The sequence below is a fragment of the Nipponia nippon genome, unplaced genomic scaffold (assembly GCF_047370975.1).
Source record: "Nipponia nippon isolate SJK-2023a ecotype South Korea unplaced genomic scaffold, ASM4737097v1 scaffold_11, whole genome shotgun sequence".
In the NCBI taxonomy this organism is placed as follows: Eukaryota; Metazoa; Chordata; class Aves; order Pelecaniformes; family Threskiornithidae; genus Nipponia; species Nipponia nippon.
In genome coordinates this window covers 18,373,321-18,387,399 of record NW_028262302.1, presented here as the reverse complement: position 1 = coordinate 18,387,399, position 14,079 = coordinate 18,373,321, and the positions used below count along the sequence as shown (strand labels likewise).

The following is a 14,079-nucleotide window of genomic DNA, read 5'->3' as shown; positions in this document are numbered from 1 at the left end:
AAAATGTGGGTGTGTCAAAAAAAAGGCAGTGAGACCCCCTCTATGCAAATCTCCACGGAAAATTTATTTAATGTTGTCTACATTTCTAACTCGCAGAACATTCCCAAAAGCTGCACTACATTACCCTTGTTACTGAAAACGCTTACTGTTGTCCCAATCTCCTACTAATGCAAATAGTCTAAAATAAAGTGAACTGTTTCAGAGACTTGAATAACACACAACTTCATACACAAGGGTTTGCTCCTCTGTGAGGTCCTAAAAAGCTCTTTAAAAGAATTATGGGCACTCCCAGGAAATCTCTAGATCTCGTTCCTCATTTATATGCACCTTTCTCCTGGCTTCTTCCCCTTCCCTTGCAAAACACAAATCATGGCTTTGTTCCAAAAGGAAGCTGGAATGGTTGAATACTCATTCCCTTGGGAGAGATTTCTTTTAGCATGTATGAAGGCCAAGGCTGATGCAAGGATGAATCTGACTGGCTTGCAGCTTATCTGCTCAGATACTGTTATTTCAACTCATCACAGGAAAAACATATTTTGGGGGCTCCTTAATTTCACCTAGTAACTCTCAGGATCAGGCTTACTGCAACAAGCTACTAGGTTAAGGAAGGATAACAGTTTGAGACCCAAACCTCAACTGTATAAACCAGGATAGCTACACTACCAAAAGTAAAATAATATAGCTTTTTTTCTCTTAGAAGATTCAGGTGCACAGTGTTGAAGACGCAGATCCTCAGCTACGTGCCTGGACCCTTTAAACTAAATTGGCTGTATTGTCATTTTCTTGGCTGTGAAGCATATAAAATCACCATTTCTTGCTGAGTGCAGTTTTTAAAACAATAGGTGCTTGGTAATTCTTTTAGTTACTGCTGCTGCACTCAGTAGTAGGACGATGAACCCAGAGTCCAGAGGTGGTGAAGACTAGATTAAGAAGACAACTAAACCACTAGTAGTTCAATTTAATACCTGATGAATTTTGCTGCTGCTGGGTGGGACCTCGTGTACTGGGTGAAGGAGAGGTGCTAGCATCGTCCTACAAAGAGAAAAACAGGACATTACTTAATTCTGGAGATGAAGCGCAGAGTCCTCTTCTACTCTGGAGACCAGCTGCAGCACAGGTGGCACAAAAGCAAGTTTCCTCCAAGCGTGTCCAGCAGGCACTGCTCAAGTCCATTCAAACTTTAACCTTTCTCTCCCTTTAGCACGGCAAAATACATCCTTTTTATTTTTTGCTAACATGGACACCTTTTCATGATTCCACTGAATCACTCTCATCCCTGCATACCAAACCAGGTTGAATTACCACTCTAAAGTGCTGGCTGCTGTTGTCTAAATACAAACCATCCATTTCCCAAATTTAGAAACTCTCTGTGATATGGAAACTGAGCCACCTGAAGGAACAGTAGGTCAGATCCCAGCCTTTTAGCCCAGGACAGCCACTGGTATCAGTGAGGGCAGTCCAGGTACTAACAGAATCTAACTAAATCAATCCATACTCCTTTTAAGTAGAAGATTAAACACTACATCACAGATTTGAGCTCCTTTTCTGGGATTTATGTGTGACAGATCATAAAACATTCACCCATATATTTGACACGTCAATATTCTTTAGCAGCCCTCAAAACACACTCAGGCAAAGCATTAACTGTGCATTGTAAAATGGAATTATACCCAGTTTGACAGAAGATACCCCCACCACAAAGCGTACTCAAGATACACATTAAACAGATGTTCTCTAAAACACCTTTCTGAACAGTTTGGTGCTATTGAAAAGTTTGATTGGGGATACAACCTAATGCAGGGCTTCAAGGAGAGAGAGCAAGGGGCAGAAAGACAGGAGAGGCTGAATAGTTAGAAGCTAAATGGTGCCTTTCATCTCAGAGTGTATGTTCAAAACCAGCTTTGGGGCAAGATAGCAGAATCAAGGGTTGAATAGGCAAATTCCCTGCTTGAAGCATCCCTCAAGGAACATGCAAAAAATAGCTGCTTTTCTCCTTAAACAGTGGAAGTGCTTATTTCTGCTCTTGCTACAGACCTTTCAGACTGGGGCGAGACCAGCATTTTCTGAATGGCATTCCTGCTGAGGAGCTGTTACCTTGTCTTTGGAAGGAGTACCTCTGTATACGTGATATGAGGCACACCCGATGCTTTATGAACTTGCAGCCATGGCAGAGGGCCTTCACAAGGGTACAGGCTAGCAACAGGAATGCTGTATGAGCAGCAGCCCAGAAAAGCACCGCATGGGAAGGGACACAGCATAAATCCTGGCCTCTCTTGAAACTGGAATGATCTCCCATGCTTTACCAGTTCAGCAGGTAAAAAAAAGTGTTTTAATCTGCATGTTGAACTCAAAATTACTGCATCAGGTTCAGTGTAAAGACTGAGTCAAATCAAAACTCTTGTTTAATTCCTTTTGGACAACATCCAGACAGAACAGTTAAAATAGAAATGAATCAAAGTTCCCTAAAGTTGTTCAAATTCTATCTGATTTTAGTGTAAGTATCAGGAACACATATTTTAACTTTTGAATGGTCTGGTGGTTAATACACTGTTTCCCCTTCCGCTCCCCGAGACATGTTTTATGTGCACTCTGGGGTCGAAAGTGAGCGGATTCTTGCTTTGCGTGGAGGATGGCAATCCAAAGTTACACCACATGGCTGATGATCCACTTCAGCTTAGCTGAAGCCACAAATTTAAAATAAGAAACATGGACTTGATCTCAAGCTGACTTGCCAGAAGGTTCAGTGCATCTTCTTAAGGAGCAAGAATCTACCGTACCCTACAACACTCGGATCAGACCATGAGAAAGCGCCTATTAACCTGGTTTGGTCAATACCTCACCTGTGAATAAGGCAGCAATTCTTGTTTATAGGGTGCTGTTCCCAGGAGAGGTGGAAGCAATTACATTTAGCTTTTGACTGAATGTGCAAATCTATTCCTGGATCAGCACTGCTTGTCATTGCCTGCCACACACACTGAATGAACACAGGACTTTGGATTACAAGGCAGCACATCAACATATTTGCAAGAGCACAACAGTGAGGAGTCTTTCACTTACATTTTGGCTTTCCTCTTCCTTTTTGTCAGCTGGCTTGTCTGACTGCGATGCTGCTTTCCTCCTTTGCAAGGGAACATGAGATAGGACACACAGTCAACTCTCTAGAAACACATCCTCTGCGTGGGAAGGCTGATTCAGGCTCTGGTGGGAGTTATTATTTACTTAGTTCATCCTAGTGAACGTGACAAAGGCTGGATGCGTTCAGTTGTGTAGGATTGGGGTGGAGGTGAGGAATCCAGACCTCAGTGATATGACTCAGAAAGAGGGGCAATATTACAAGGTGGTGTTTAACAGAGGAACACAGGGTGCAGAGCGTAAGGAAATCTGCCAAAGCGGAGGAAGGAAGCGCAGCTGGGTATGAAACTGGGTGAGTGAGAAAGGGATGGCTTCTCTCTAGGGCCTAGGAAGTGGTGGCTCCTGTGTCCTACACAGGAGGAAAAACCCAAATCCTGACAGGGGTTTCTGAGGACCAACCCAACCCTCCACAGGTGGCTCAGGTGGGTATTGCAGTGATGACACTATGTTCTCAGCCACCTCAAATATCATTTTGCCACCTGTCCTATATCCCCCCAACCCCATTCCCACCCAGAGAAAGGGCTGTGGCAGTGCTCCCATGTGATGGGAAGACAGTCAGAAAAGCCCTTCAACCCAGGTCCATCCTCACCAGGAAAGGTCGGGCACCATTTTTGCTCAACCAAGACCCCTGCTCCCTCCAGGGTGGGAAAGCTCTGGCTGGAGACCAGGAGTTGGGAAACAAGTGCACCAGCCTGGGTTTTCAAGTTTGGTGAGTGACAGGAGATTGTTGCTGTCTCAAATCCAATTCAAAGGCAGCAGAGCTCCTGAGCTGTGTAGTCCCAGGACTGGCGGTGTTGGTGGTGCCTACAGAAGTTGAGCGAGGACCTGAGACCCTCACTCTGTCCTGCTTCCCAAGGAGAGGCAAAACTCTCCGAGAAGCAAGTGGCAAAGAAAGAGTTGCAATCCATCCACTGGAGCAATTGGATGTGAGAGTAAACAAAGATGTTGGTTGTTTACCTTTGAAGAATGCATGGTAAAACTTCTTGGGTCTTAGCCACACTGGCTGAAGAAAAGAAAACCAAATTCTTGATTTTCAAGCCCTATTTGGGGTCTAAACAGTACTCAAGTGTGCCAGGTACTGATTGTCCAGACATCCAATTTCCCATTTTAGACAATCAGGGGAACTGCAGGTCTAGTCTCCGTATGGATTTTGGTTTTGATGATCCTTATCCTTATCTACCTGTGAACACTACCCTTAGCAGATGTTTTTTAAAACACCAATATGACAGGTTTTTCATTTAGTCTTGCTTCTGAAATGGACAAAATTCATCTCACAGAAAAAAAAATAATCCCAAGTGGCACTTAGAAAGGCTGCTGAGTTTCAAAACACTGCCACAAGTTTGTCAAAGGATTTTTTTTTCATATCTCCGGCAAAAGAAAAGCCTCACTGGATTCAGAAATAGGAGGATTTGATGTAAATTTTACAAAAAAACAGGAGTAAAACACATGCATATGTTTGTAGGACACAATGCTCTGTGGGATTATTTCCAGATATTTGACTGCACTAATAATTTTATTAGATCAGTAATAATTTTTAAAATCTTTCTCTAATATTTACTTGATACTTCTGAGGAAAAAAACGTTATCATGATTACAAACCTGAGCCAGGGAAATATTTGCCAGGGTGAGAGACCAATTTTAGATTTATGTCCTGCAACAAACTTAACTGGGCTAGAAATGATAGCAGTTTGTGAGATAGTTCATTATTCTTCTTGCACTTCAGTTCTGAAGCAAAGGGCTGCTCTCATGGGGGCCACTAAATCTGGAGAGCTGTATTTTATACCACCTGAGCTCTCAGAAGCGTTTTCCTCTCTTACTAACCCAGCATTATACACATTCCCTGTTTCTGAGCATGTGTTTTGCTGCTCAGAAGAGGGCCCCTGAGATCCTCTGCTCATCACTCGGTGATTTCTGTATTGAACATGCTCAGTTTAAAAAACATCTTTTTTTCCTCCTGGCTGCCAACTCAGTAAGAGCAACCTGAAACACAGTGCAAGGTTCTTCCTTTCTCTATGTCATCCCACCTAAAAAGGGTTTTGCAGCCAAAAGAAGTCCTCTCAGTATGAGTTTAACAGCATGCGCCAATTGCACCCTTGACTGATGCTTGTGTATCTCCAATGACTTCCATGGCTTTGTGAAGCAAAATTTAGGAGACAATTCTGTTGCTGTCAACTCCCTGGGAAAGGATTTGCAGCTCAGTTATTTTCAGAGTAGAGGCAGCACAGTGCTCATGGCAGTACCGGTGCTTTTGTTAAGATAGGGAGGGGATTTGACCCTGAATACTTGAAGACACCGAATCCCACTGCTGAAAGCCATGCTGGAGTACATTTTAGACTAGAACCACATTAATTTGTAGGATTTCTATATCCAAGCATATGAGGAGATGTCCATTTAGCTTGCTTGCTTGAACAGAGCTAGTTACCCCAGCATCTAGTGTCTGAACCTTACTTTGCTTACAGACATCTTCCAGTTCAGCAAGGTCAGTCTTGATATGTAGCAGCACAAAACAGATCAGAAGGTGAACCACTAAATAACTATTAAAAACTGTTAAGCTATTTTAATTCTGAAAAGAGAAAATTATCTATTTGGTATTTTACACTGCTGGTAACTTTTTATAGTGTTGTGTATTTATTTAATACTTTCCAAAGGATTACATCCACAGTCCATGTTCAGAATTCCTTCTGAAACAACCAGGACATGGAGGAAAGTTGGAATCAGATCCTCTGAACTGGGAACTTTTTTTGTACTAGACAACATTATTTAAAAACTCCATCTCTGCGCACTATACAACTGTACCTACTCTTCATTATTTTACTTATCCTTTTCTTTCACTATTCATAAGTTAAAAAAAAATTAGGGCTAAAAATAAAACACCTAACACTAGGAACTTGGGAGTCTGACAGAACATTACTGATGGAATCAGGGGGAAAAGAGAAAGCAAAAATAATTGGAATAATTGAGTGTCTTTTAACAGCTGGTAGCTTGATACATCACAACTCGCTTTAGTGGAGAATAACTTGGCTAGCCTGTCTGAAACAGACTGAGAATCGATAATAATTTACCTGCCAAGATGTTGGCCTTTTACTGCACTTGCGTTTACATTTTTGGGCCCAACATCCTGAACGTGCTGCATAAAGAATGATTTGCCTAAGCTCCTTTCATAGTTTACTCTTTCCGAAAACAGTAACTTTGAAATAGATCTGGTAAAATGGCAAAACCACAGTGGATGTATTTATCACCGTCTTTGAAGGCCACCGCACTGCAGGATTTGCTACAGCAGCTAAGCTCTGCCAAGTATCATTGCTGCAACATCTACATTTCATATTAAAGGCCAGACAATGCTGGCGACTAACATCTACACAGGACCTGTCAAATTGCAAAGAAGCACCAAAGTGACCCACTGCTAATCAAAAATGACTGCACCTTGTCCCACAGCTTGCTGCAGAGCTCATGCTCGTGCTTACTTGAAGTCTAAGTACAAACCTTTTTGCCAGTAATTTATTCATTTCTTCCATTAGTCCTCCTCCGCCTCCTCCACTACTTGTTCGATTGGCATCGCTCTTAGAGACCCCACTGGGACTGGACCCTCCTGAACCATCTTCTGGCTTAAGACAAAAATCAACATTGGAATTAATGACAAGTTTCATTTACAACCACACCCTTAATGATTAGTTTTCCTAATTATTAGGAACAGCTATCACAATCACAGCCCAAAACCTGAGATAGGATGTGTTCTGCTTTGGGAAGAAGACCTTACTAAAACCAGGACAGTCTGGGTGAGGCAAATATATGAGCAAATGATGAAAACCCCCACAGCGCTGTTTGTTCATGGTTATGTTTATGCAGGGTTATGCAACCCTTACCTAAGTGGACACCTGTTGACGTGAGGCCTCAACAGTATACACTGGGTTTTGTAAGCATGGTGCAGTTTTAACCACTTAAAATGACTGAAAACACAACGGTGGACTTTGCAAAAGTAATGAAATCCTGGCAACATGAGAACTTGCAGCCATTTGCTAATTAATATTTTCTGAAGAGAGAAGTTCTACCAAACATTTCCTGCTCAGCTTTATTTGCACTGCAAACTCACATTTAAAAGTTCACCTAATGGTCGGCTGAAGCATGTTTTACCATGTTTCATGCTGGATTTGCAGATCATTACACCAAGCTGCGCCAGGCTTTCCCGCAGAGGAGAAGAGCCTATCAGGGAGTCCCAGTGCCACCTCCTTACCCGTTGAACTCTCCTTAGTTTGGCACCAGCCAGAGCCGCTGCGAGCCCTGACACTGACCCATCTTCAGTGCCAGCCCCTTGGCCGGCACCTGCCGGCAGTGGGGGCGGCGGGGGGGGCGCAGCTCCCATGGGTGGCGGAGGGACTGGGGGTGGTGGCGGAGGTGGGGGCCCCCCGGACGAAGCAGGGATCACAGCAGTGCCACTGGGATGACCAGGTGGAAGTGCTGGGCCTGAAATGCAGAGAATACGAATTAGACGTGCAGCGTGGTCTCCTCCAGGCTGAACACAAGGTCACGTTCCTGCTCCCAAGGCCATGACCTGACTGCACGATGAGTGAGCAATGCAAGGAAGCGCCAAGCAGAACGGGAAATGGTGGTTGCATCAATGGTCAATCAGCTACAGTTGTGTCCTCCTGCGAGACCCTGTCACTGATAAACTAGCCTTCTCTCTCGTCTTCTGCCTGGCTGGGCTAGTGTTTTATTCTGTGCCGAAATCAAAACATACACAACATTTCCCAATTCATAAGCGGCACCTTCTTCTGCTCCTCTTATAGCTTTCTACATGGAGATAATAAACTACATCAGCCAACTCTGTGGACTTCTGTTAACACCAACTTTTCACCTCATGGGCTACAGCGACAGAGGGCATGTGATCTCAGCTGGTCTTGCAAAATAACAGGGGGAGAGTCCAGCTCTAAGCACCCCGAGGTTGAGCAAAGCTCCTCAAAGCAGCAGCCTGTTGGAGGGGCCGATGGTGGGTAACTCCACTGCAGCGTTTTGCCTGTCTGTAAGGGGTCAGTTGAAAGAATCCCCCTCCCCAAGGGTATTTCCCCACGTTATGCTCCCTCAGAACAGGCTGCTCCTGATACATAATCACAGGTTCAGTTGTTCAGTAAGTGTTATTTTGAAAGACACGCGGGTTTTGACTGAGGAACACTTGGAAACTGTATTTAACATTAGCAGCCTGGTTTTCTTCTTATCTAGGTTTTCTTACAATACTGCCTTATTTCTGTGGTTACTTCTGCCATTATTTCACGCTCCCGATTCCATTCTTGAAATGAACCATAGCCACTATTAGACACACTTTAAACATTTCAAGCCCTCCTTGGTTCACGAACATAATAGCTAGTAATTCATTGTGGGTACAGTTAATTGTAATTGCAAAAATGCACCCACCTAACTAGAGGCCGGCCTGAGGCAAAAATTGAACTGAGTCAAAACAATGGACTGATGTGAGTTTAAAATAACTTTATTGAACTAAGTGGATTTCAAGGACTTATATCAGCTGAAGGACTGTGCCTCCAGTGGTTGCTGTCATATTTTTAGCAGAAAGTGAAAGGAAATGTCTCAGTTTTCTTCCTTTTCTAGGCACACCATTTAAGCATTATATTGGTTATAAACAGGAATGGATCCAAGTCACAAAACGTATGATCTGAATTGCAAATAGGCATTACTTGTAACTGTTCTAACTCCACAAGCTTTAGATGAGCACTGGAAATCAAGACCATATGCAAAGTGGCAGATCCAAGCTCTTGATCTGCCTGCCATGAAAAAGGTTTGCTGGAATAGTTATCGTGACAAGCCCTCACTATAAATGCAGTTTATACCAGGAAGAGAGTTTCTAGAATGAAATAAATTACACAAGCACAGGGGTTTCTGGGTAACTATAACAAAATCCATGTTATATGTTTTGCTGGTAACAGAAATACCACTTAAGAAAAGGAATAAAAGTCACAAGCTCTACCAATATTGCTACACAGACAAGTCTACCGCAGACCTGGCCTCCAGCTTCAGAAGAGCCCATCTGCTACCTTTGGACCAGCTGAATATAGATTTTGTACGAAGCTTGCTGTCAAATGCAGTTTGACTCTGCTGAATGATAAAAATCTCCTTCTGGGCTAACACAGTAAGAATATGCATTGCAACAACCCAGCTACAGGGCCCTGGCCCTGTAATGCTTGCTTTTTGCCTTGCTTTTAGCTCAGAAGGTCCCCGGACCAGTCCTGAGTGATTTTGATACTTTTCCACCTTGGTTTCAGGAATCACGTACAGCACGAGTAGCCTTGGCTCTCTCAGGCCTTTTTCTAGCAGTCACAGGCAGTGCCAATGGGGCTTTTTAAACAGCTGAAAGCTAAGGCTTTATACAGGTCACAACTCATTCAAAATCAGTACTTACTCAAGTGGGCAATGGCTGATGAAGTCATGTAAGGAGGGGTCCTCCTGGGCATAGTCACCTCAGACACAGCAGCATAAGGGGGAGGCAATGGAAGACAGTGTGACGTGGGCTGATACCACTGCTGTGGAGGACGAGATGATGGATGGGAGGATGGGGAGGGAGCCTGGCCAAAGGAGCCAAGCGGGCTGGCAATGGTGGGCAGCGGGGAGGAGGGTGCAGCTTCTAGGTGTGGAAAGAAGAACCCATCCACACTTTTCACCTGGGTCCCAGAGGGGCCTAAAGCAATTTGTTCTTCAGGATGGCCATTCAGAGGAACATTTGCTGAGGTCTCCTGGCTTGCTTTATCTGTGGGTCCCCTGACCCTGTCAGGTGGGACAGGAATCACGGGCAGGATGGTGGGACTGCGCGGCTGCAGGACATCACCCCTCTGCAGAGGTGGTGCATTTGTGGTGGGGGAAGCAGAAGACCGAGGAGAGAAGGAAAGAGAAGAGCGCCTGAGAGGCTGGTGAGAGGCAAAGGGAAAGTGGGAAGGATGGGGAGGTGGTGGAGACAGCGAGGTTCGCCTGATGCCTGACATTACGGTCCTGCGGTTTGGGCAGGCTGGAGGGGAGGAACCTGGGGCTGTTGGCAGCTCGGAGGCCGAGTGCCTGTGCAGGAGCTGCGGGGGGTCTCTGGCTCTCCCTGGGGATCTGAAAGAGGATTGACTGGCGGGCGCGGGGACAGTGGCTGCCGAAGAGAGAGGGCTGGCATGAGGTGGTGGCGGGGGCACAGCACCAGCGGCAGGAGCTCTGCAGTTACTGCAGGTGGGAGGAGGAGACTGGGGCTGAGAGGGGGGAGAGCACAGGCTCATCTGAAGGGTGGAAACTAAAAGAACAGAAAAGACAAATGAAAAGAATAAGATGGGTATGTGGCAAGGAACGAAACCAAGGCAAAGCAGAATGGAGAAAAAGGAACCACAAACTAAACGCAAACAGGAACTCAAACAGAGCAAAGAGGAGATGGTGCAGGCACCAGCTTGGGGGTTTCCAACCCTCAGCAGAACCGGAGGGATGTATGGAGCCAACACCCTGGCAGCATAGGATGGGCTGCGTGCTCCGGTGCCAGTGAGGCCCCTGCAAGCCCCGTGTAAATCTGAGTCAGGATCACGAGCATCACCCTTGCACCAGGGGCAGCTGCAAGGGACATGATGAACACAGTGGTGGCCACCTCGTAGCCAGGGAGGGGACAGCCAGAAGCCTCCAGAAGCCATGTCCCACTCCTTGTGGATGCCGAGGCAGGATTTTCTATCTACAGGGAATATCCTATGCAGAATAGCACACAGTAACCTCTGCCGAAACAGAGTCCAACAACTTCTGTGGCTGACTAAGGTATATGTGTGTGTCTGAGCAGGTTTCAAGTCAAAAACTAAAAAGTTGTAACAGCTGAGGAAAAACATTTCACTTATGTGGCCAGATTAACTGAAAAAACTTCCCCAAAACAAGAGCCCAAACACAAGATGGCCATCTTGGCTTGCTTGTTCTGCCCTCTTTCAGAGAGGCAAAGCCATACTTTGTAGTTATAAGCTATTCCTGTCATCTCTTCTCTCAGCTTAGTGCAACTTAATATGCTATAGAAGATTTTCGTAAGCTCATTAAATATATATTTTTTTTTCCATTAAGCTCATAGAAGACTCCTCACTTCATGACCACAAAATGCCCACTGATAAGCATCTAGAACTACATTTTCCTCTGCGCTGTAGTTTGCTTTGTGCTGCAGAGTGATGGGGAGCGCCTGACCTGGCACATCCAGCGTGTCTGCTCCTTTGTGCTGACATCCCCTGGAAACATGGAATCACTCTTGCGGTGTGATTTGTTGTGGATGTGGAAGAAACAGGGCCAGGCCCCCTTGGTACACCTAAAATCCCCCTCAGCTGTACAAGTTTTGAAAAGCGCAAAACCCGCCTAGCTCCTCCTGCACACCCCAGACCTGAGCCTCTGCGAAACAACACACCCATGCCTGAATGCATCTAAGTTCCTAGCTGAAAATGGTTTAAAATCTAATCATAACTACAAGCACTTTTAGCAGTCTAGCTCTTGTATAGCACCACGCAAAACCCAACTAGACCTAGAGGACGCAAGCAGGGAGAGACTGTATCTGCTTGGTTTGATACGTGCCTGTGGTAGAGGTTCTTCTTTCCAGAGATTCCTGGCGCTGTTGCTGTTGCTCCATCACTTGTCTAAAACAGCAATGAAAAACCCTTGGTCATTATGTATTTTTTACAATTTTGAGTAAAAGCTTTATACACTGAGAAGCACTCAAGCTGTATGTCTCGCGTGGTGTGAGCCCGTCCCTCACCGAAATGCTGTTCCCGTGAGATGGAGGTGGGTTTGATTTTACTTGCCCTGGCTGCAGCGGTGCCATTGCACGCGTTGGGAAGCGGAACCGGGACGTTGCCCTGCCCCTGCTGGGCCCTGCAGGGGCTGGTGGAGCCATTTAACATAACTCCTCAACGGGCTCTGCAGGAGGAGCAGTCAGTGCCACAGGTCCAGGAGGGCACAGCAACCGCGGCTGTCTTTAACCTGAAGTGCATGAGCATTGCAAGGGAAGAGTAAGGGGCTGTCTTGCATCAAAGGACACAGTCCTGAGTCTTTTACGGATTGGGAGACCAAAGGACTTGTAGTTAAAATGAAAATATAAGGAAGCTTGATCTGCAGTTAGGTGTTGACTGTACAAAACCTGTGTTGTCCAGCTGCACAACCTGGCTGACAGCCTGGCACCTGATGCCCCAGCACAGCCGCCCCTGTGCCGGCCAGCATGGCCATGGGGACCATGACCGCCGCTTTTCCTTCACAAATGCAGATCACAGCATTGCACTGCTGCTTTTTTGGCACCTTCCCCCCAGGAGCTGCTAGCTCCCGTGCTACCCAGGCCTGGTGTCCCACAGGGAAATGCACTGCCAAGCCTTTTCCCAGGGTCTGGTTGCCAGAGATGTGCAGTTCCCAGGGTCTATCAGCAGAGGTCTTCTCTCGCACGCTGTAACACTTCTGCAGAAAGCTGTCACTGACCCCTGCCACAAACCCTCCCTGGCATTTCTCTTGTTAAAAAGATTGAGAGCTAAAAACTAGACTATTTGCCAGGCTTTTTACCATGCACATGGATACGGACTAAAGATTTCAACACTAGTAAAACATAACTCTGAAATTACCTTACTGGAGCACTTGGTAATAAGGTTTACTATCATTTTCTTCCATAATTTCTAGGCCAAGCTTGCCTTGAATTTGTTCACGTGTGTTTGGGCCAGTCTTGATTGTTTAGAGATTTCTCTTTTCTGTAACAACTTTACTTCATGGTCTGTACAGTAAGGCAAGCTTAACTCTAGGCAACACTTCTATTTTGACTCCTTATGTAATATTTCAGAGAGATCTCCCTGTTACGTTTTTACTTGTACTTTCCTGAGTCTGCAATTTTAAATAATTCTGTCTTCTTACGTACAAATAAAAGCTTTTTTAGAAAAAAGTCCAGAAAAATAAAGTTATATTATATAAGGAAAAAAGAATATCTTAGTTTGCAAAACAAATTTCCCATATTTCAATTCTAATTCAATAGATAGGCCAGGAAAATCCACGATTATAATTATTCGCTGTGGAGGGATCAGTCCTAAACTGGTTTTATGTTCAGGACATGGAATCCATTGAACACTGGCAATTTCTGGAAAACCAGTATAGGCAGCTAAGAAAATTATTGTATATGTGAAAAGGGGAAACAGTTTTGAGGAACAGCCTTAGTTGGCTGATTCAACGCGTTTCATTTAAGCTATGACACTTTAAACCAAATAAATAGAAATCTTTACTTCAATACATACCCTGGCTCTTACTTGATAGTTACGGGCTGAACACATATGGAACAGCATCAATTGCACTGCTAAAATTTCAATTGTAAACACATGTACTAAGAATTTCCTAAGCGTACTGTCCCGTACCTTAGCTTGGCATTTATTAGCAAAATTTGATGATGAAGAGCAACTTGACACATATATTTTCCTCGTTAAACCTGGGGGAAATTCTAGGTTTGTCTGGAGGATAGACTTGCAAAACTCCAGCCTGACAGACCAGGAAAGCAATACGGGTAAGTCTCCAAGTCGCTAGAGCTGTTGCAGAGCCGATACATGTGCGGGGTGCTCCCCAAAACAAGGGTCCGCCACTGCCACTTGAAGTCATCGGGGTTCATGCCAGCCCTGCCTGCCCTTGGGCAGAAGCAGTTTATACGTGCCAAATACACCCTCCCACATGTGCTAAAAGGAGAAGTTCTTACACTCTTAGGAAGTCAAGTTTATGCCAGTGGAACTAAATAAAGCCTGAGATTGGCACAAGGCTGCTTACAGAGTATGCAAGGACTAAAGTACAAGAGGGGACAAATTACACTCTGACTTAAAAATACATTCTTTTAACATTGTGTAAAGGTCTCTAAAAAAACTTTAAACAGACAAATTTGCAGGGTAGTTTTACCATAACTTCATTTCTTTGTCTGCTTATAAGATGTTCAAAAAAAGTTAGGCCTACAAT

General features: G+C 44.8%; 1 protein-coding gene across 6 annotated transcripts in view; it reads right to left on the bottom strand.

Annotated features, from left to right (window-relative positions):
* Positions 1-14,079, bottom strand: part of EVL (Enah/Vasp-like) — a 162,457-nt gene that overhangs the window by 5,081 nt on the left and 143,297 nt on the right. For all 6 annotated transcript variants that reach the window (XM_087747690.1, XM_087747689.1, XM_009467497.2 and 3 more), the window contains exons 5-9: positions 11,692-11,753; positions 7,364-7,593; positions 6,616-6,737; positions 3,058-3,118; positions 966-1,032 (exon numbers count right to left, since the gene is read on the bottom strand). In XM_087747690.1, coding sequence (XP_087603816.1) covers positions 966-1,032; positions 3,058-3,118; positions 6,616-6,737; positions 7,364-7,593; positions 11,692-11,753 — 542 coding nt within the window. The remainder of the gene's footprint in view (positions 1-965; positions 1,033-3,057; positions 3,119-6,615; positions 6,738-7,363; positions 7,594-11,691; positions 11,754-14,079) is intronic.